At 34.7% G+C, this 22,764-nt stretch overlaps 1 protein-coding gene across 2 annotated transcripts in view; it reads right to left on the bottom strand.

Annotated features, from left to right (window-relative positions):
• The window catches only part of LOC149532063 (glutamate receptor 3.3-like), a 31,378-nt gene extending 29,293 nt beyond the window's left edge, over positions 1–2,085 (bottom strand). For both annotated transcript variants that reach the window (XM_089809587.1, XM_089809586.1), the window contains exons 1-3: positions 1,663–2,085; positions 1,216–1,390; positions 531–886 (exon numbers count right to left, since the gene is read on the bottom strand). In XM_089809587.1, coding sequence (XP_089665713.1) covers positions 531–831 — 301 coding nt within the window. In that variant the 5' untranslated portion in view covers positions 832–886; positions 1,216–1,390; positions 1,663–2,085. The remainder of the gene's footprint in view (positions 1–530; positions 887–1,215; positions 1,391–1,662) is intronic.
• Between the last annotated feature and the right edge of the window lie 20,679 nt (positions 2,086–22,764).

Genomic DNA, 22,764 nt, shown 5'->3' on the forward strand with positions numbered 1-22,764 from the left:
AAGGGAAAGCCAACAATTGGGATTGTCTTCTGCCAAATGCTTGATATTGAATAACTATCATAGATTCAAGCAGTTGTTTACAGAACAGTCACAAACAACTGTTTTAAGTATGTGTTGACTGAAAGAGCTGGCATCGCCAATATTCCGTTACCGTGCTCATTTCTGGGTCCGTGACAGTCTTGAACCCCTCTCAGATAAATTTATTTGCCCGCGTGTCTGAAATTTGGTTAGTTATAGTTTGATAAAGCGAGTTGAGCCCTAATTGAGCAACCAAGGTCCATTTTGCATGTAAAAGTAAAGACAATTATTTCCACAAATAATGCATCTCGGACCTTGAACAGAAACATAAAAATGTAGGTTGCCGTATCAGTCCATAGCGGAATAAAAAGAGCTAACCATTCAAGCAACCACCAGATATATTACACATTTAAATCAAATCAGTCTGTAAAAACCTCCAACTTTTTGAAGTAGCATAGTCTATCAATAAAGCTAATTTAGAAAGCATAACCATGAAAATTTAATGTACTAACCTGCTGCTGTGCCTATGAAAGCACTGCAACTAGAATCCATCATACTAAGCTCCAGCTTTGTCCCACTAAGCAGACTGCGATTGTTGTTCGCATCCTTCACTGCCAATTCCATGGCTGCCTTAGCCACCCTTCCAATTGAAGAATCAAATGCGAAAAGGGCGCCAACATTTACGAGAAGTGGTCTCGTATTTCCAAACAGGCTTCGATTTTTTTCAGCAGTTGAGCCATTACACGGTGTCAAGACAAAGAATATCAATACGACAACAACTCCGTAACTCTGGCAATTGGGCAAATGCCACATCTTGAAGTCCTCTGTTCAACGCGCCACCTTTCATAGGAGCTCTTCTGCAACCATTCTAAAAGACAGAAAATAGAAAGCATATAAACGAACGGAAACTTCTATTCCGCTGAATCTCAATCATGGGCGGAGCCAATATAGAATTGAAAGGGAACTGTATCTCGATGAACGTTCATTGTTCACTAAGAGGTTTTAACAAGAACAATTACAAACGCTTGCAATAAACATTTACAACAAGGCTCTGTGGCTTGAAAATTGGCTTTGAACCCAACAAATTCAATGAGGAAAACATGTTCTACAACAGAATGGCATTAAAGACCAGCTTCCTAATCAAAGAAGCCAAAGATTTTGACATATAGCATTAAGAAAAAAGAAGAAAATGATTACCTAAAACCGTAGAAATATCTTCCAGACTTGAAATTGTAATGGAAAATCGAAAAGAGTGTCTCGCTTGGGAAATAAATAAAAATAAACTTAGAACTTCAAAATCTATCAATCCTAACATTCCCCTGTATCAGAAAATGACGATGGATGCTCCACATTCCATCGATAACCTCAAAACCTGCAGAAATTGAATTGAAAGAGCTTCTCAAAATACAACGTGACATATAGAATCAAATTGAAAGCTTGCAATAAAATAAGCTCGAATTTGGATCGATAAAGCAAGTGCTTCACAGCTTGGAAAGCAGATGTTACGCATTTTGCTTAAAGCTAACTGCCGACATCTTCATATTCAAAGAAAAATAGACATTCATAGACCGAAGAAAGTCTTACAAAACACTCTGACCATTAAACCAGCAGTAAAAGTGCCATGACGATAAAAACTTTACAAACCCTTATTTGACGTCGCGGGTTTGAATCTCACAAAAATTTAGGCTCACGGCATCCTTTCTACACGTTTGACAAGTTTCTTCAACATTAATCCATCAAAGCCAGACGAAGTGATTCTCAGAAGATGCCAAATTAAAGCCCCAAAAAAATATGAAGAACGGGAGTGGATTATTCGGTAAGATTTTATGCACAATATATCCACTTGTGACAAATTGAAAGCGCCTTTCAGTGTCAAATATTATAACTTTCCAGGTAAATTTAACTGGTGTGTTTCGGCTTTTCTGTTTATTTTGTGCGTTGGACGGCAAGCCAGCATCCATAAACATGATTAAAATAAGTTTTGCTGGATACATTCTGGTGTGTATACACTTCCAAACCAACGGAGTCGTCGTCATTCAACAAAGACATTTAAAGAAGACTTTGACTGTTGATGGTGTCTTCCGTGTTTCTTTAAAGTAGACAATTAAATTCTGATAGCAATATCACAATTTGACTTGCTTTAAAGAAGATAATTAAATTCTGATAACAATATCACAATTTGACTTGCTCTAGAAATTATCTCCTATTTATGAGTGTCTTCTATATTTCTTTCTTCAATATATTTAAGAAGCTCACATATAATTTAGATAAATTAAATTAATAAATAATTAAAAATTGTTCTTAAAACTTTTTAAGATTATAGAATTTTGTTTTTTAAATATTTTGAATTAAATGTGTTTTTTTATTATTTGACTTTCAAATGTAATATATTAGTTTGGTTTTAGAGTGTAATTTTAAATGTTTGTACAGAATGCTTTTGTTTGGGTGGGGCAATCTCATTCAAGAAAGATTTTGACTTTTGATAATATCTTATATATTTTTCTTTTTATGAAGTATATATTATGTAGACTTAGTTCACATCATGTTATGTGTGAAACCATGGTTCTTCTCATGGAAAAGTTATATTTGTTGTCATTATAAGGGCTCGTTTAGCAACGGGAATACAAGCAGAATAGGCATATGTAAATTCATAAAATCTTGAATTCTTCATTTGGATGTACCAAATCGGAATTGGAATACGAAATAAAATAGGAATATGTATTCCAATTTTGGCCTAAAAATGAGGTTTTGCAATTCCACCCAAATAGGTGGAATTGGAATACGTATTCCTATTCCAATTTTATTTGTTTTAGGAAAAAAAAAAAATTGGGTCCGCGAATTCCCTGTGAAACTCTAGCTGAACCAAATAGAGAATAGGAATACATACCCCTATTTTCTATTCCACAATATTTATTCCATAATAGTTATTCCTATTCTCGCAATCAACGGGCTAAGTGAAGACTCTGACTTCTCATAGAATATTGTGCTTTTTCAATTTATTTTTTCAAAATTGAATAATTTAAATTAAATATATTTTCTTCTTTTTTCATTTTTTTTTTAAAGTTCAATACTTTTTATTGTGATTTTTTTATTTTTTAGTAGAAGATAAAGTTATGAACTATAATTTTAAAATAACGTGGTCTTTTGATTAAGAATATTTATAAAAGTCTTTTTTAAAGGGAGAAGAATAATTAAAAAGGAAAGTCTTATGAAAGTGTGTGATGGTTTTGAAACCAACCTTTAAACTATTATATAGGGAAACAAGTTAGTAGTTGTCCAAGCTAACTTCACACACTATAATTCCTAATCTATGTGTTAAAATTTGTTAATTTTTTTTGTGAAGCTCTGTAAGTGAGTGAAGAGCTTAAAGCTAACCTTTCAGTTGTCCCGCATTTACGGAGTTCTCTATAGAATACGTAGAGTGTAAGGTGGTGTAAAGGTGGCCTAAAAAAGCATTCACCTGAAACTCGCCACCAAAACCCCCCAATTACCATTATCTTTTAAGCTAAAAAACCACCTATTTATTCAATTAATAATTAGTTTTGTACCAATTAACATTCACTTTATAATGTGAACCTGTCCACTAGATGGAAAGGGTGGCGATGGGGTCATTCTAATTAAAATACATTGTCCCCAGCGGAAACCAAAACCCCATGTTATTACACTGCACTATGACCCTAACTTAACCATGACCGACCCTATTACCATGCACGATGACACGTATTACTATTTACAAAACGTCACATTACCACCCTCGGTTAACCCATTTACTAAGGCAAATTTATCCTAAACCAATTCATTTTCCTGGTGCAAAAGTCACTCGCAGGGCTCCCGCCAACACTTCCTATCGCCTCTATCTCTACCATTTCATACAACCTTGCTTTTCTTCTACATTTGAGGTGAGGACTTACAAAGTAACAATATCTTTTTGTTATTTATCATTCACTTTGTGTTTCCCTGATTATCTTGCAGTTATTGGTATACGTCTTTGGGGTTTCATTGTGAATGAGAGAAAGTTATTATTTAAGAATATGGTAAAGATATAGTGTAGAATGTCAATAAAATCATAGCCTTTTGTTGTGTTTGTAGTGAATATTTGTAGTATCTTGCAGGTTTTGGGAGCAATATGGGGTTTTTTACAAGTTTACTCTTTCTCTTATTATCATTCACTTAGTGTTTCCATGATTATTCTATAGTTTCCATTTTATGTCTTTGGGGTTTCACTATGAAATGATTGCATGTAATGTGAAAGAAAGTAATAATTTAAGAAAATGGTAAAGAAAAAGTGTACAATGTTGAGATTATCATTGCTTTGTCTTGTGTTTGTTGTGAATGTTTGAAGTATCTTGTAGGTTTCAGGAGAAAGATGGGGTTTTGTATGTGTTTATAATAGTCTTTGACATATTAATCAAATTCATTGCACGATAAGGGAAATGAGAAAATGGGTTGAAGGGTTTGTAATGATTTAAAGGTTTTTATTCACTAATTGCTTGAAGGGTTTTTAATCATTGATTTCTATTGTGTTATTTGCAAATATTTCAATATTTTTTATGTGCTTATAATGTTCTTCGAAGGGTTTACCAAAATCATTACTTATCATTGTTCAAATGTCAAGTTTTTAAAGGGTTTTCTTCCACCCTTAATGGCAATGAAGGAATTTTTTAGCGGAAAAGGGAAAGTATAAATAGGGGTTTCAAATGGTTCTGAATTATATAGGTGAAATGTAAAAGGGATTCTTTGAAATGTGATTTGATTTTCGATTAAGGGTTTGTAATGATTTAAGGGTTTCACACTCTTTTATCCTATTGAAGGTTTTCGAATCAAGAAATTATTAGTGTACAATGTCAATAAAATTGTCACTTCTTGTTGTTTTCTTTTGGAACGTTTGAATTACCTAGTAGGTTTCGACAAATTATTGGGGTTTTTTCTGTGTTTATTATTTTCTTTGATATGTTTTCCAAAATCATTGCTTTGATTGTTTTGAATAATTCAAGCTCATGGCATCCTTTCTACACGTTTGACAAGTTTCTTCAACATTAATCCATCAAAGCCAAATGAAGTGATTCTTAGAAGATTCCAAATTAAAGCTCTATTAAAATATGAACAATGGGAATGAATATTCGGTAAGATTTTATGCATAATTGATTCACTTGTGACAAATTAAAAGTGCCTTTCAGTGACAAATATTATAACTTCCCATGCAAATTGAACTAGTGTGTTTCAACTTTTCTGTAATATTTTGTGCATTGGACGATTTGCCAACCTCCATAAATACGATTAAAATAAGCTTTTTTGGATACATTCTAGTGTGTATACACTTCCAAAACCAATGGAGTCATCGTCATTCAATGGCGACATTTAAAGAAGACTTTGATTATTGATAGTATTTTCTGTATTTGTTTTTCAAGATTTTTAAGAAGCTGGCATATAATTTAGATATGTAGATAAATTAAAAATTGTTGTTGAAAATTTCAAACCAATCAAATAACAAAAAAAAATATTTGACTTTCAAGTGTAATGTATTAGTTTGGTTTTAGAGTGTAATTTTAAATGCTTGTATAGAAAGTTTTTGTTTAGGTGGGGTAATCTCATTCAAGAAAGATTTTGACTTTTGATGTCTTGTATTTTTCTTTTTTATGAAGTCTATATTAAGTGGGAAAAAAAGTTGATAATTATTAGTTCACATCATCTTACATGTGAAACCATGGTTCTTCCAAATGGAAAAGTTATACTTGTTGTCATTTAGTGAAGACTGTGACTTCTCATAGAATATTATGTTTTTTTAGTTAATATTTTTTAAAATCGAATAATTTAAACTAAAAATATTTTCTTCTTTTTTTTCAAATTAATATTTTTAGTTTAATACTTTTTATTGTGATTTTTTTATAGAAGATAAAGATATGAAATATTGTTTCAAAATTATGTGGTCCTTTTATTAAGAATATTTATAAAAGTCTTTTTAAAGGGCTAAAAAGGAAATTATTATCAAAGATTGTGATGGTTTTGAAACCAACCTCTAAACTATTATATAGGGAAACAAGCTAGTAGTCACCCAGGATAACTTCATGCACCTACAGTTCCTAGTATGTATGTCAAAATTTGTTGGTTTTCTTAGTGAAGCTTCATAGGTGAGTGAAGAGCTTAAAGCTAACCTTTTAGGTATCCAACATTTACGAAGTTCTCTATAGAATACGTAGAGTGCAAGGTGGTCTAAAAGTGACGTAAAAAAGCATTCGCCTAGAACTTGCCATCAAAACCCCCAAATTACTATTACCTTTTAAGCTAAAAAACTCACCTATTTATCTAATTAATAATTACTTTTGTACCAAAGTTTATTTTATAATGTGAACCTGCCTACTGGATGGAAAGGGTGGCGATGGGATCATTATGATTAAATTACATTATCCCTAGCAGAAACCAAAACTCCATGTTATTACACTCCATCATGACCCTACTTAACCATGACCGATCCTATTACTGTGCATGATGACATGCATTATTGTTCATAAAATGCCAAGTTACCACCCACAGTTAACCCATTTACTAAGGAAATTTACCCTAAACTAGTTCATTTTCATTGTGTAGAAGTCACTCACAAGGCTTTCGCCAACACTTCCCATTGTCTTTGTCTCTATCATCTCCCACAACCTTGATTCTATAGAAATTGAGTGTTATGTAAAGGAGATGTATATATAAGTTGTTTCCAAGCAGTAGTTAGTGTTGAATAATCAAAGTGTTGTTGAGTACTCTAATGATTGTTGAGTTTTTTAGAAGAAACATAAGCTGATTATTACAGAGACCAAATAGTTTAGTGAAAGTCAAGAGAAATAGTGAAGACTAGGCATAGTTAAGACCAAAAGATAGGATGAAGAATTAGTTTGCTTTGAGCATTAGTATACTATATCTATTGAGAGCGTTAGTATACTATATGTGTTGAGTAACACAATTTTGTATGAATGTTTGGAATGGCACAAGCATATGTATCTACATTGCTTCATGATCATTGATTGGAAAGAGGTGATCTATTATCAACATTCAAGTGTAGACTAAAACATCAAGGTATTGTTTCATTTTAATAGGTGTATCAAGGTAAATCTCTTAATGGAGTGGTCCTAACAAACCTTTGTAAATCTTTTAATAGAGTGTTCACTTAATTATGTAGTTGATATCATTTAATCAAGGTAGACTGAATAAGTCTTGTAAGCTCTTAACATGGTACACCCCTTATAAGGTAGATCATCATAAGTGATCAAACTTTGTAGCCCTAACAGGCATACTTTATAATTGCAATAGTGAAGATTTTTTGGTGTCATCCCTACCGTAGTTTTACCTTCACCTTCAAGGATTTCTACATTACCAAATCTTTGTGTTATGTTTTGATTTATAGATTATATGTTTTACTCATTTTATTACATGTTAGATCCGATATTGCATTGCATTAAATATTTGATTTTCTATAAGGCTGAGTTGAGATAAGGGTTTATGGCCAAGATGTCAAATATGGTTTATGTTTGAAGTTGTTAAAAGTTTTGAAGATCTTGATTTACCCCTATCCTCTTAGCATCTTACTTTCCCTATTAGATTTACAATAGTTGGTATTAAAGCCTAGTTCTCTAAGAAGAAATCTAACCACTTGAGAGTCAAAGATCTTAGAGATGGAAGACTATAATTTGGGAAAGGCTATTGAGAATAAAACTATTCACTTATAGTTTGCATTTGAGCAAATCAAGGCTACAAAGGAGGGATTGAAGAAATCCCTAAAGAGAAAGAAGGAGATGAAAATTCAACAAAATGGCACCTAATACAAGGAAGAAAGCATTGATGACTTATGTGATGAAGGCAAACATAGAGAAATTGATGCAACAATAATATATTGATTGGAGAAGAACAATATTTTGAATGAAGAAGTAAGAGAATTGAAAAGAGAACATGAAATATAATCAGTAAGGCTATGTGAAGTGACTGAACAAAAGAAAAATGTTGAAGACAAAAGGTAGATGGCTACAAATCTTGATGAGAGAATCAATAAGGTACAAATGCTTACTCATAATCAATTTGATATGGTCAATTAATTATTAATTGTTAATCATGAGATTTCTAAGAAAGTGGAAGAGATTAAAAATATGAGATCTGAGAACAATCAACTAAAAGTTGAATTGGGAGCTAAAAAATAGATCATGGAAAGAATGAATAGGTCTGGAGAAGCTATGAGACAACTTGATGAACAACTAAGAGCACAAAGGAGACCTAATGACACCACTAGACTAGGTTACACTTATTTCATATTATCAACTGAGAAAGGAGAATCATCAAAGGATGGAGAACAAAGGAGTGCCAAGAACAAGAAGCCTAGCTGATATCACTATGGAGAACTAGGTCATACAACAAAAATTTGTAGGAGAAAAAAAAACAAGTCAAACCCTAAACCCAAATTTAACACAAATTATTTCAATTGTAATAAGCATGGACATCAAGAACATGAATGTAGATCAGAGGATAGTAAGGCACAAGATACATCTAGATTTGAAGGTTATTGTCACACTCCTCAAAAGTATGGTCATAAGGCACAAGGTTGTTTATGTTAAAAAAAGAACAACTGGACACCTAAAGGTCAATACAAAGAAACTAGGAAAGGCAATACCATAAATTTGGATTACAATACTTGGGTCAAATGTAATTTTTTGGAAAGTATGTACACATTATAAAAAATTGTTAAAGAATGCATCTTAGAGGAAGACCAGAGAACTAGAGAAACTCTGGACAAGTATGTTTTAATTGTCAAAAGGTTGGTCACCTAAGTAGAGACTGTATGGACCAAGCACCAACACCTAGTGTTGAAGAGAACAATGGAAAAGAAAAGGTCAATACTAAAGGAGTGAGTAGCCAAATGAATCAAACCTAGAAAAATAAGACAAAAGAAGGCAACAATTTAAAAGGTGAAGTTGTGATCACCCAACCCAATGGATTAGGTGATTCCTCCACCTCAAACTAAGCAAGAGGTATGCATTGAATTGAAATTCAAATTTCTAAATCATACATTATTTCTTAAAGGTTGTTTGGATAATTTATAGCCATGATGTTAGTAGATGCATACGGACATTAATGTATTTTGGTGCCAAGTTGAAAATTTGGTATTGACTGAGTGAATGGAGTGTTGAAGTGTAATAACTAAGTTCACATAAGTAGCTAAGACCATTTTATCTCACCCACTATATGTACAAAGCATTGATGAGGCCATAAATTTGAATTTCCTCACTATATAGAAAATTTTGTGAATAATTTTGTGCACCTTACATTTGAGTTTTCACAAGGAAAATTGAGCTAAAGAATTTTCTAAGCATTTGAGCAAGTGTGATTTGGATTTTCATGCATGCCTTCAGCTATTGAAGCAAGTTGTAAGTAGATTGTTGAGGTTGAGCTATGAAGAGGAGTTTTCTCAAACCTTAGATCAAAGAAATGGAAGCAATTTCATCCACAACTAAGAAGAAGATGGACTTATAGGTTAGTAATGCACAATTAGTCAAGAATGATGCATGTCCCCCACCAAAATTTTGAGCATATTCCAAAATTGCAATGAAGGGTGTTTCCTTAGGTGCCCTATCATCTATTCCTCCCAGAGTGATTCTAATTCATGATGGTATATTGTGCTATGTGTTTGTCATGTCCCCTTTTCAAGTAATTAAAAAATAATAATCTTTGCTAAGGCAGACAGGCCTAAGAAAGTGAAGTTTCGAAAAAAGGGGGTTAATCTTTGGAAACGGTTGGACTAATAAATGAAAATTATTATTAAAATATGTTTCATTAACCTCTCTTGGACGTGAGTTATGGTTATGACCTCTTTTAAGGGGTTTGGAAGCATTTTGGGCTGATTACAGAACTTGATTTTTGCTCATTCTTTGTTATTCTTTAGAGGCTGCCAAACCTGTGGAGAAGGAGACCCAAGAACGGGAGTTTGCAGGTTTCCAGGGAGACACAAGAATGGGATTTTTCAGGTTTCCAAGAAGGCTAAGGATGGGAGTTTGAAGCCATTCCATGTGCATGCTCATACAGAGTTTGCCTTTGTGCTGAACAGTGCAGATTTGTGAGTTTTCGGGTGTGTTTTTTGTATGAGTTTGGTGTTTTCAGTTGAGTATTTCATATCAGTTTGGGTTTCTGCTATATTTTAGACTTTAAGGTGTTAAAATAGAGTTGAATATATTTATTGGGACATTATTAAACTTTTGAGATAGATTATTAGTGTTTTTGTGGTGTTTCCGGGCATTTTTGTGTTAATTTCGGGAGCCCGATGAGCATAGTTTTTGTCCTACATTTGAGAACTGTTGTGTAAAGGCTATACGGATCTAGAAATTTCATTTTGTAGGCTGTTATTCTGCTGAAATTTCTATAAAAATTTCCACTTTCAGATTTATTAATAATAGGTGAAGTTGTGAAGCTTTTGGCACAATTTTTGGCATACCCGATTTGGGGTTTCTTGAGAAATTTGGTGGATCTTTGGGATATTAGTTGTTTGATTTTAAAGATCTGATTTGAGGCTTGAAATATCATGTAAAATCAGTAAAGGGACATTTCAGTGGTATCAGAGCTATGATCTTGCCAACCTGAGGGTTTGTAGAAGTTTGCATATCAGTTTTGAGAACTACCCAAATCTTGCATGTCATAATTTATGGTTGCATGTTGCTTCTAATCAGATGCATGTCAAAATTTATGGTTGCATGCTACTTCTAATCATTTTCATGTTAGTTCTTGGTGAATTTGGTGGTTGTAGAAGTTTGCTTGTCAGTTTTGACAACTACCCAGATCTTGCATGTCAGTTTTGACAACTACCTAGATCTTGCATGTCATAATTTATGATTGCATGTTGCTTCTAATCAGCTGCATGTCAAAATTTATGGTTGCATGCTACTTCTAATCATTTTCATGTTAGTTCTTAGTGAATTTGGTGGTTGTAGAAGCTTGCATGACAGTTTTGACAACTACCCAGATCTTGCATGTCAGTTTTGACAACTACCCAGATCTTGCATGTCATAATTTATGATTGCATGTTGCTTCTAATAAGATGCATGTCAAAATTTATGGTTGCATGCTACTTCTAATCATTTGCATGTTAGTTCTTGGTGAATTTGGTGGTTGCATGTTGCTTCTAATCAGTTGCATGTCAAAATCTATGGTTGCATGCTACTTCTAATTATTTGCATGTTAGTTCTTGGTGTTTGAAGAAGTTATATCCTATTGGGGTTACACTCTACTTTATCCAGAATGGACAGCTATAGTACAGAGTCTCAGAGGACACGATCTTGGACAATTGATATCCAGAGTCAAAATAGTAGAAAGGATGGTTATTTAGACATTTGAGATAAACTTATAAAAATAAGCCATGACATGTCTGAACAGTTGGTTGAGCACCATCGTATAATGAATGACATGTTGTCTGACCCAAATAAGGTAGATAAGTTGACTAGATTTCTATTTGGCAGATTTTCTCACAGGGCAGATGACACAATTACCAAGAACTTGCATGAGGAGTTTGAGAAACTAGCTTATAGCCAGACAAAGGTCTTAGATTCTACTCTGCCACAGGAGGTAGTGGGTTTAGATGATGATTATGAGGATGTTGTTGTGCATGATGGTGAGATACCTGGTAGAGATGAGCAAACATTGAGCATTCATGACTTTGCTGAGAAAGAGTACCAGGCACAATTAGATGCTTCATCACATGAGGTTGAGGCAGGTAGTACTTCACATGATTTATCCCACCAGCTGAAGGTGAGTGAAGACAGTATTTTGACTTCATTATCTCATCATGATAGGTATGTGGAGTTAGTTGGTATTGGTCATATTACTCAAGTGAGGATTTTTCTTGAGTTACCAGCTGATTCTAGTTTACAGATATGGACTCAAGATTGTTATATTGGCATTTGGGATTCAGTCGACAGGAGATCTTTAACACTTTTTGGTAGCAATGTTTGTTCGGGTGCTATCATGGATTTGATTAGCAGATTGCACACTGTTGTCTTTTCTTGTGCTAGCAGCTTGTTCGATGTTGGTATTATTTTTTATACACCGGTGTTGGGCTTTGTTCATATATCCAGTCGACCATACTTGCTGGAATGTGTTGATGATCTTTCATATTTGGCAGTGTGTACAGATGAGTCCCAAGATCATATTGGCATTGATGACATCCAGGAGGATGCAGTGGGCAGTTTTGAAGACTTAATTTCTTTGGGTACAGAGGAGTTGGACAGAAGTGCTATAGTTTTTTATACTCCGTATGTTGATATGAGCTTTAGAGTTGATTCACAAGACATGGATGGTAATACTCTAGAGACTAGTAACTTTGAGGATACTCCTTTAGACAGTGCATCAGAGGAGGTTTGTAGGAGATAGTCAAGCCAATGCCATCATGTGTCTAATCAGTTGAGAGTTAGTGACTGAGACATTGCTATCACTTGCCAACATTTCGATGTTGCTCATCAGTTGTTAGCAGTTTATGGATGGGGTTCTCCTACTAGTGATGAGCAGGAAGGCAGTTATCTTTCCTTGACAGAGATCCACTCTTTATGGGAGGCTATTTGGATTTTGAGACAAAATTATATGCAGTTGGTAGCCGACAGAGATTATCTTATGGAGTGGGGCAGTACAACATATGATGCATTGTTGGCCAAGGAAGATGAGGTGAGTGAGCTTACTAAGCAGCTTGAGGTGACTTCTGAGATTCTTGAGAGTACACAGTTGGATTTCAAGGAGTCACAGTTTCATTTGGCTAAGGTGACCATGGAGTTAGAGTGACTACAGTCTTTACCTAATTCTATACAGTCACAAGCTGTGGTGTTTGGTGATCCGAGGATGTCCATGGCCGAGATTGTTAGAGACAATGGAGATGGGGATGCATCCATCCTTGATACTAACATTGGCATATTAGGTTCATTCCCACTAGAGTCAAGTTCAGTTGAGTTGGGTGTTGTAGCAGATTGTTGTACACCTGACATGGTGGTGGCCTCTAGTACTGATGGCACGAAGACTAGAGATGTATCAAAGATCATGTGTGATGTTGGTGAGTCGGCAGTTGGCATGGTTCCTACTAGTAATACTACTCCCTTGGTGATATCTTCGGAGGTAGTAGTCAGTTCCAACATGGTTAATGATCAATTGCAGTTAGTTTCATCTAGATTACAGTCTGAGCCACTGACTGAGATTGGCGAATTCTATCGGCATTACACTGTGAGGTACGCTCATCAATTTACCTTTGATGACCATGTTGATGAGATGATGATACAGAGATGTACTTTGGTTCCTAGTGCTTATCATCAGTTATGGGATAGTTTGATGCCTCAAGATGAGAGTTGTAATGGGCATGACATGGTGATAGGTTCTGCAGTTGATAGCTTGATAATATGTGACTTAGAGCAGGAGTTTGGGAGTGATGCTTCAGTGGGTGTTGTTATTGATTCTACTCCTTTGGCTATGACATCTCCTGACTTAGCTAGTGATCAGTCACAGTGGGTTGTATCACTTGTTCATGAAGTGCATGGGAGTTATGGTTATGAGATAGTGGCCAGTGATTTGCAAAGTTGTGTTGACTGTAGGAGTTGTACAGTGTGTGGATTCTCCATACTTGGTACAGTTTCATTCGAGAGCGTTCACCATTGTTGCAGAGTTGGATTGTACATTCCGTATAGGCCAGTGGGATGCGTTGATGGTATTTACTGTGTTGGTAGTTTGATTTGTCCACTTTACTTGGGTTCTGATGTTCTAAGATTTTGTGTCTCGTGGATTTTTGACTGTGGTAGTGGTGATTTTGGAGTTTGGTTGAGCTATAATTGTTAGTTTGATTATGGATTCCTCTTGGTCATATTGCAGGAGCCTGTGTTAATTGGTAGTAGTATAGTTCATGACTACATTTGGGATCCGGGTGGATTGATTGGTTTATTGTTCAGACATTGTTTGAGGACAAGCAATGTTTGGGAGGGGAGGACTTGTCATGTCCCCTTTTCAAATAATTAAAAAATAATAATCTTTGCTAAGGCAGGCAGGCCCAAGAAAGTGAAGTTTCAGAAAAAGGGGGTTAATATTTGGAAACCGTTGGACTAATAAATGAAAAATATTATTAAAATATATTTCATTAACCTCTCTTGGACGTGAGTTACGGTTATGCCATCTTTTAAGGGGTTTGGAAGCATTTTGGGTTGATTACAGAACTTGATTTTTGCTCATTCTTTGTTATTCTTCAGAGGCTGCCAAACCTGTGGAGAAGGAGACCCAAGAATGGGAGTTTTCAGGTTTCCAAGAAGGCTAAGGATGGGAGTTTGAAGCCATTCCATGTGCATGCTCATACAGAGTTTGCCTTTGTGCTGAACAGTGCAGATTTGTGAGTTTTCGGGTGTGTTTTTTGTATGAGTTTGGTGTTTTCAGTTGAGTATTTCATATCAGTTTGGGTTGCTGCTGTATTTCAGACTTTAAGGTGTTAAAATAGAGCTGAATATATTTATTGGGACATGATTAAACTTCTGAGATAGATTATTAGTGTTTTTGTGGTGTTTCCAGGCATTTTTGTGTTAATTTCGGGAGCCCGATGAGCATAGTTTTTGTCCTACATTTGAGAACTGTTGTGTAAAGGCTATATGGATCTGGAAATGTCATTTTGTAGGCTCTTATGCTGCTGAAATTTCTATAAAAATGTCCACTTTCAGATTTATTAATAATAGGTGAAGCTGTGAAGCTTTTGGCACAATTTCTGGCATACCCGATTTGGGGTTTCTTGAGAAATTTGGTGGATCTTTGGGATATTAGTTGTTTGATTTTAAAGATCTGATTTGAGGCTTGAAATATCATGTAAAATCAGTAAAGGGACATTTTAGTAGTGCCTGCCCCTAGTTTACATTTCTATTATCATTGCTAAACTCTTTTAGGCCAGTTTTATGCTTGATTATTAGTAGTATTGTTTTGAGGTTATCAATTACTATTTCACATTCAGTTGATTATATGATGAGATTACTTGGTACTCTATACTTCATGTGTGCATGATGATTATTCAGTGATTTCTATTATTGATGACGATTAGTTAGATGGATTACTATGTGTTTTCTTATGGATACTTACCCCATACTACATGTGTATGGTGTGTATGTATGTTTTCTTTATGTATGGCATTTTTAATGTGGTTAAGAAAGGGAGTCGTAGTCACCTGCTAGTCAGAATTCACATGATGCACCACTTCCTACCATTGCATGTTTAGCTTAGAATATTGTGTTTGTACATGTGTGGATTTTATATAGGTTGTAGGTACCAGGTATCGACTTCCTTGAATTGCCAGGATGAGCGTACCCTATCGCATTATCTCAATGGTAAAAGAGGGGAGATAAATTCTTAAGTCCAAATCCTAAACCTTTAAGTCATTTGTCCTAGAAAATGGACAATTATATGAGTTGACTACCCTCTGAATGCATCAAATGACATTAATTCTTGATTAGAACCCTTTAATTTGATTTTGTATGTGTTTTTCTATGATGGGTTTTTGTATTTTATTTTACGAGTCTTTGGTGAAATTTTCTATTAATTAAGTCTAACTTCAAAATTAAATTAATGATTTAATTTAATGAAAATTATTTTGATATTTTAATATTTAATTAATTAAGAAATTAATTAAATAAAAAGAATTAAATTTAAAGATAAAAGTTTAATTTTAGAATGTGATAATATTTATTTAATTTAATAATAATATATTTAGAGTTCATTTTTAAATGAATGTTAAATATTATTATTATTGAAGTTAATAAATATTTTATCAATCAAACATTTGAAAATAATTTAAGAAGTGGAAAAATAAATGAATTTATTAAAAGTTTCATGATTGCACGATGCATGCATGGGACTAAATTTGATAAATTAATTAAAAGAGAAGTCAAGAAAAAATTAAATAAGGTAATTTTAATAATTCAATAAACATGCATGAGAAAGAAAAAGAAAAGATAAAGAAAAGTTAATTTAGAGTTGAAGTCTAGTGAGCAGAGAGTTATCTCGCGTGATCGCACAATTCATGCCTTGATTTTAGGGAGAGAACTCCATATCACAATTTGGGGGTTCATTTTCGAGGGACCGTGAATTTTGGAGGAAGGAATTTTCAGAAAAAAGAAGGTTCTAGGAGGAGGAAATTCTCTACAATCTTCTTGGGTGTAGTGATTAACATTAGTGTCCAAGTAGATGCTCGTGATTATTCGCTAAACTTATTACGTTCTTTCTTTCCTATCTTCATCGTGTCTGTTGAATGTTTTTTTGAAGAATTCTTGTGACGAATGTTTTCAGTAATATGCATTCCTAGTATGAATAATATATCTTCTATTTATTGAGAAAATCAAAAGATCTATACAACCCTCTTTCAATAAATTTTAAGAAAGGAAATTAAAACTAGGAAGGATTTGAATTTAAATAGAAAATCTTCTTTAAAAAAATTGGTGGGTTCACTGTATTTCTCCATTAGATTAATTATGGGTTTTGATTTAAAAAAATATGTTTTAAATAAATTTGTTTTATTAAATTTTGGCATTTACAAAATTATAATAAAATAAATTAATTATTTTTTAAAAAGGGAAATGTTTAACTAAAATAAATTATATTAAAAAAAATTGATTTTTTTTTTAATTTAAAAATGTGGGTGGTGGGCCATCACATCCCACCCCTACCCGGCAACCACTATCCATGACTGTGGATTGCCGACAGCCATTAATGGGCAAATGACAAGCCACTGTCATGGTAGTGAAGCTCGCAGGCAGTCGTCCCTTTTAAAGGGTTCGGTGGCTGTTTAAAAACAACGGCTGCTTCATGAAATCACTGGAGTGGAATTTTATTAAATTTTATTTTAAAAAAAAAGTTTATATGTTATTTATTATAAATTATAAATATTATTTATTAAATAAAGTTTTATTAATTTTTTTAAATTTTTAATAATTAATTAAATATATGTATTAATTATTAATTGATTTAATATAATTTAATTAAAATATAATATACTTTATTTATTTAATAACGAAAATTAGTTGATAAGGTTGTGGACTTATTTAATTTTGACTTTAATAAAATCACAAATTATTTTACTAAAAATCAATAAGGATTATTTTAGTAATTTTAAAATAAATACATAAATTATCCTTAGAGTATATTAGGGAAATTGACTTAATATTAACAAGGATAATTCTATATTATATTTTAATAAATGAATGAGTTAAACTATAGGGTAAACGAAGAATCTTATTTTTACTTGAAACATACACTGAAATAAAAACTAAAACTTTGCATTTAACCCAACCAAGTGATTTCAAAACAAACCAAAACATTAAACTTACACCTTGTTTTCTGTGTGATGTCCATGTTTGGGGTTTGGGGTTGACTAGATTGTTGACCAGTTCTAGGACATCTACCAAAGGCTTGGGAGTTATGTGAGTGTGAAAGCATGTTGACTCGATTTGATTAGATTTACTTAACCATGGTAATGTGTTGATATGATCTATGATGAGTGTGATTATTTTTGTTGTTTACTGGCTTTCATTGTCATTGTGGGATAGTGAGATGAGTGCTATGATATCTTTGACTTAACCATTTTGAGTCTTTGATTAGTATTATTGGGATACTTTTTGGTTGCTTGCTGAGAACTAATGGGTATTGTGATTTATCTTTTGATGCTTTCCAATCACTTGTATAGGGCTAAGGTGATTTTACTATGATTCTTTGAATTTTGATTTCATGAGCATAGGGTAAGTTATCTATATGTAATGTTAGGAAGTGGCTTGCAATGGGGGTCGGGGCTCTAAATGGCTGCCAGGGTAACCCATTGTAAGTTGTTTAATAAGTGAAAACACTATACTAAATGAGAGTAAAATGAACCTAATAAGAGTCTTTGTATGTTCTCACCCATGCCTCAAGTGCTGGTATAGACTAGGATGGGAGTAGAGAGAACACTTGGTTGCAACCTTGCATCCGTAGTATGCCTTGTCAGTATAAGAGGATACTAGTGGCTGTATAGGGATCACTAGGGGGTCGGGGTCCTGAGAGACTGCCAGGGTAACTCTAGTGTGATTTGAGTAATGAAACTTGCCTACTTACATAGTAGGTTTCCTACATGTCTTGTGTGCCTCTGGGTATAGATGTCAATTTATATTGGAACTCTTGAGATTGAATACTTTTAGGATTTCCTAGACTTAGAGAGTACTTTTGATATTTGGTTTGATATCTTGTTTGGGATTTGAGACTATCTCCTCAGTGCAGTGGGAGTGGACCATTTAGGTTCCACTTGGTCAGGTGGTAGTGCTTTTTACTCTTACCATTGGGATCTGTCCATAGGCACCATGGCTGGAGCTTTTTTGTTTGCATTTCCTTTCATTCTATCTATGTATCATGATGATGGATGGTTATGTTTTATGATGGATATTTATATCTTTTATGATGGATGGATATATCATGTATGGTGGATGGTTTCATTTATTTTATTGTACTTGTATCATGGGTCCTAGGAGGATGATGTATTTCTAGTTCTACATATGTATATTATTTTAGCCTTTCATACACTGTGACATGTACAGTGGATGATTGAGCATTCTGAATTTCATTTGCCAAGAGGCATTCAAAAAAAATGTATATTATTTAAATGGACATTGGACTTTTTAATTATTCTTTCATATGGATGTGGTATTTGATGGATTTAGTATTACTTAAATTTAAATGTGATTCAATGTCATGGGATCCTTAAGAAATGTAACCTATTATGTATGCTTATAGATGATTGTATGTTATTGTTTCCGCTACTTTATGTTTGATGTGTATGTTATTCTTCTTGTTCAAAAAAAAAATGTTAGCAAACTTAGTAAAATTTTAGGTTATTTCTTTTGGATCCCTTGGTGGGGTGTTACATCTGGTATTAGAGCCTGAGTTTCTACATTGGGAGTTTCTCCATTGGGTGCTCTAGGTATATTAGAATGCCACTAGTGTTAACTAGTTGAACAAAAATGAAAACTTTAAACTGTTATATGTATATATATCAAACTGAAAACTTGAACTGGTTGAACTGAAATAGAACTTAAACTTTTAGTTGTATACTTTTTAACATGAACACTTAGACTTCAAAACTGAAATCATATGTAAACCTAAATATAGGCAAACTAAAAATTGAAACTTATTTTATCTTCAAAACATGTGTCTTTTATATATGCTTACAGTAGTATGCTTTATGGTTGTTTTAGTATCTTGTATCTTAGATTTTATATTAGGATGGTATCTGGGATGAGATCTTCTATTAGAGGTCATAGCCTTGGTCATGGTAGAGGCCATGGATGAGGCAAAGCTATTAGTGTACATGAGAGATGTCCATGAAGGCCCCATTTTGGAAGAGAATAGGGAAGAGTATGCTAGTGAGCATCAAGAAGAGAGCCATAGAGAGTATCAGGACAACTTTAGGGAGGCTGATTTGAGGCAAATGATATAGACCATCATTGATCGCTTACCTCCCATTCATGATCAAGATAGAGCACAACATGGAGGACATGAGCATAGACCTAGGTCTAGGAGCCCTCAGAGGGATTGACATAGATCCATAGTAGCTACTTAGATGAAGGACCTTATGAGGTCCAAGGCTAAGCCCTTTAGTGGGCATGGTTCAAGATATGTAGCCAAGTAGTGGCTTATTGTGCTTGACAGGGTTTTCGCTATGCAGGACTTTGACAGTAATGCTAAAGAAACATTTGCTATTACCAACCTAGAAAACTTTGGAGCCACTTGGTGGACAATCGAGAAAAAGAAACTGGGTATAGACATGAAAAATGTCACATGGGAGTTATTCTTGGAAAACTTTTGTGAGTGATTCCTACCAGAGAAATGAAAGTAGCATAGAGTAGATGAGTTCCATAACCTAAGACAGTTCACTATGACCATTGTAGAGTATGAGCACAAGTTCTATGAGCTCATGCCTTTTTTAGGATTCAGTGATAAACCAGCATAGTTGGCACGTCATTTGATCAAAGGCTTGAACAACTATCTAGTTGGGGGTGTTAAGGTGTTTGAGCCTAAAACCCTCAAAGATGTGGTACATCGAGCCATCCTTGTAGAGAAAAGTGTCAACCTTAGATGTGGTGGTTTTGTGGTAGTGTCTACAACATCAAGATCTAATCGCAACCACAACTTAGGTGGAAACAAGAAGCCTCCTTTTCCTAAGGGAAATTAGAACTAGCAGCAACCTCAATAGTCACAACAATAGAAGGGATCATACCCTCAGGCATGGAGTAGTGGTAGTAGTTCTAACTCCAAGAACAATCACAATGCACAGTGTAATAGGTGAAACTAGTACACTCAGCCTACATAGAGCAACCAGTCTTTTGCTAGTAAGGATAGCCACCAACGGTCAAATGCACCTCCTATAGGGAGAGGATCTGGCAGAGGCAATGGATGCTATACTTGTGGGTAGGTTGGACAAATTGCAGCTCACTATCCACAAATAGCACCTCAGTATTCAGGTCTTAGGTTAGCAACATCTGAGCCCATAGTCAAAGATGCAGGTAGAGCTCATAGGGTATTTGCAGTAGTAGATCACCGTCAGGTAGACCATTAGGGGATTGTGATTGAGACTAAGGGAGCTATTTGAGGTACACCTCTCTTTGTATTGTTTGATTCAAGCACTACAAATTCTTTTATTTCACCATCACTAGTTGCTAAGTGTAAGCTGGAAGCGATTGCGGTTGGCAAGTGGAACTAGTCTGAAGCGCTAAGGTTTCCATAGATTCTATAGTTCTTAATTGTAGGCTTGGCATAGGAGGGTTTGTGACATTAGTTGATCTTCAAGTTATTTCTCTTGGCTCCTATGATGTGGTCTTAGGTATGGATTGGCTTGGCTCTCATAGAGCTAGTATAGATTGCAGGAAGAAGACCATTGTATGTGAGGATGACCAAGGGAAGGATGTGGAGATTGTGGGGATACTGAGACCTATATCTCTATAGATGATATTTACTTTGCAATTGAAATGAAGCTTTCATAAGGGATGTCAGGTATTTATTGTTATGGTAAGTGAGCTAGATGAAGAAGATCTTGGAAGAAAGCCTTCAGACCACCCTATTTTACAAGAGTATGCAGATGTCTTTTCGAGTGAGATTCTAGGCATGCCCCTAAAGAGAGATATTGATTTTAGCATTGACGTCACTCCAGGAGTGGAGCCTATCTCTAGAGCTCCTTATCGTATGACCACTCAAGAATTGAGTGAGTTGCACATATAGCCAGAGGATTTTTTGGCCAAGGGTAGTATCTGACCTAGTGTATCACCATGAGGAGCTCTAGTGCTCTTTGTGAAGAAGAATGATGGTTCTTTGCACCTTTGTATTGATTATAGACAACTGAACAAGGTGACAATAAAGAACAGGTATCCTCTACCAAGGATCGATGATTTATTTGATTAGATCAAGGGAGCTACAATATTCTCCAAGATCAACTTTAAGTTAGGATACCATTAGCTTCACATCAAGGAAATTGACATTCATAAGACTGCCTTCTGAACTCACTATAGGCACTACGAGTTCACAGTGGTACCTTTTGGGTTGACAAATGCTCCATCATTTTTCATGTGTTTGATGAATGGAGTGCTTCATTCCTATCTTGACATATTTGTACTCATGTTCATTGATGTTATACTGATATATTCTAAGTCCTAGAAGGAGCATGAGGAACATTTGTGTTTGGTGTTGCAGTGCTTGAGAGATAATCAACTTTATGCCAATGCAACAAAGTGTGATTTCTTTCAATCAGAGATACAATACTTAGGGCACATCATATCAGGTGAGGGTATCTCTGTAGACCCCATGATGATCCAGGCAATAGTAGATTGGCCTACACCCACTACTATGTCAAAAATTTGTAATTTCATGGGTCTAGCTAGTTATTATCATCGATTCATCCACAACTTCTCTAGAATAGCACATCCTATCACTTCCGTTTCGAGGAAAGGAAATAATTTTTTATGGACAGAGAAATGTGAGGAAGCATTTTGGAAGCTCAAAGAGTTTTTGACTAGTGCACTGATCTTAGCAGTACCTGATCCAATAGGTGATTTCATGGTGTGTATAGGTGCTTCCCTTGAAGGGATTGGAGTGATATTGATGCAGGAGGGATGGGTGATTGTTTATGAATCACACAAACTCAAGGATCATGAGCTAAATTATCCTACACATGATCTTGAGTTAGTAGTGGTAGTTCATGCCTTAGTGAGATGGAGACATTTCTTTTTGGGACATAGATTCAAACTTCATAGTGATCATCACAGTCTCCAGTAAATATTCACACAACCTAATCTGAATGCTAGGCAAAGGCATTGGATGGAGTTTCTATGCGAGTATGACTTTGAGGTAAGGTATATTTAGGGGAAGGAGAACATGGTGGTAGACGCTTTGAGTTTCAAGAGACATGTTAGATTATCTATGATTCTTAGTGTTGATTTGAGGAGTTAGATTCTTTAGGCACTCCCTACTGATACTTGGTATTAGGAGGTGTGCAGAGAGATAGATTTAGGGAGACCATTTGAGGGTAAGTTTTCAGACTATGTTCTTGAGTTAGATGGCCTTTTGAGACATTCAGGAAGGATCTATGTGTCATTACTGGAGTTTTGCACATTGATCCTATCAGAGGCCCATCATGCACCTTACATGACACATCTAGGTGTTAAGAAGATGCATGTGGACTTGCAATGTCTATTCTATTGGATAGGGATAAAGCACGACATTGCT

This window comes from Cupressus sempervirens, chromosome 11, assembly GCF_028749045.1.
Source record: "Cupressus sempervirens isolate cs-2001-9-10 chromosome 11, ASM2874904v1, whole genome shotgun sequence".
Lineage (NCBI taxonomy): Eukaryota > Viridiplantae > Streptophyta > Pinopsida > Cupressales > Cupressaceae > Cupressus > Cupressus sempervirens.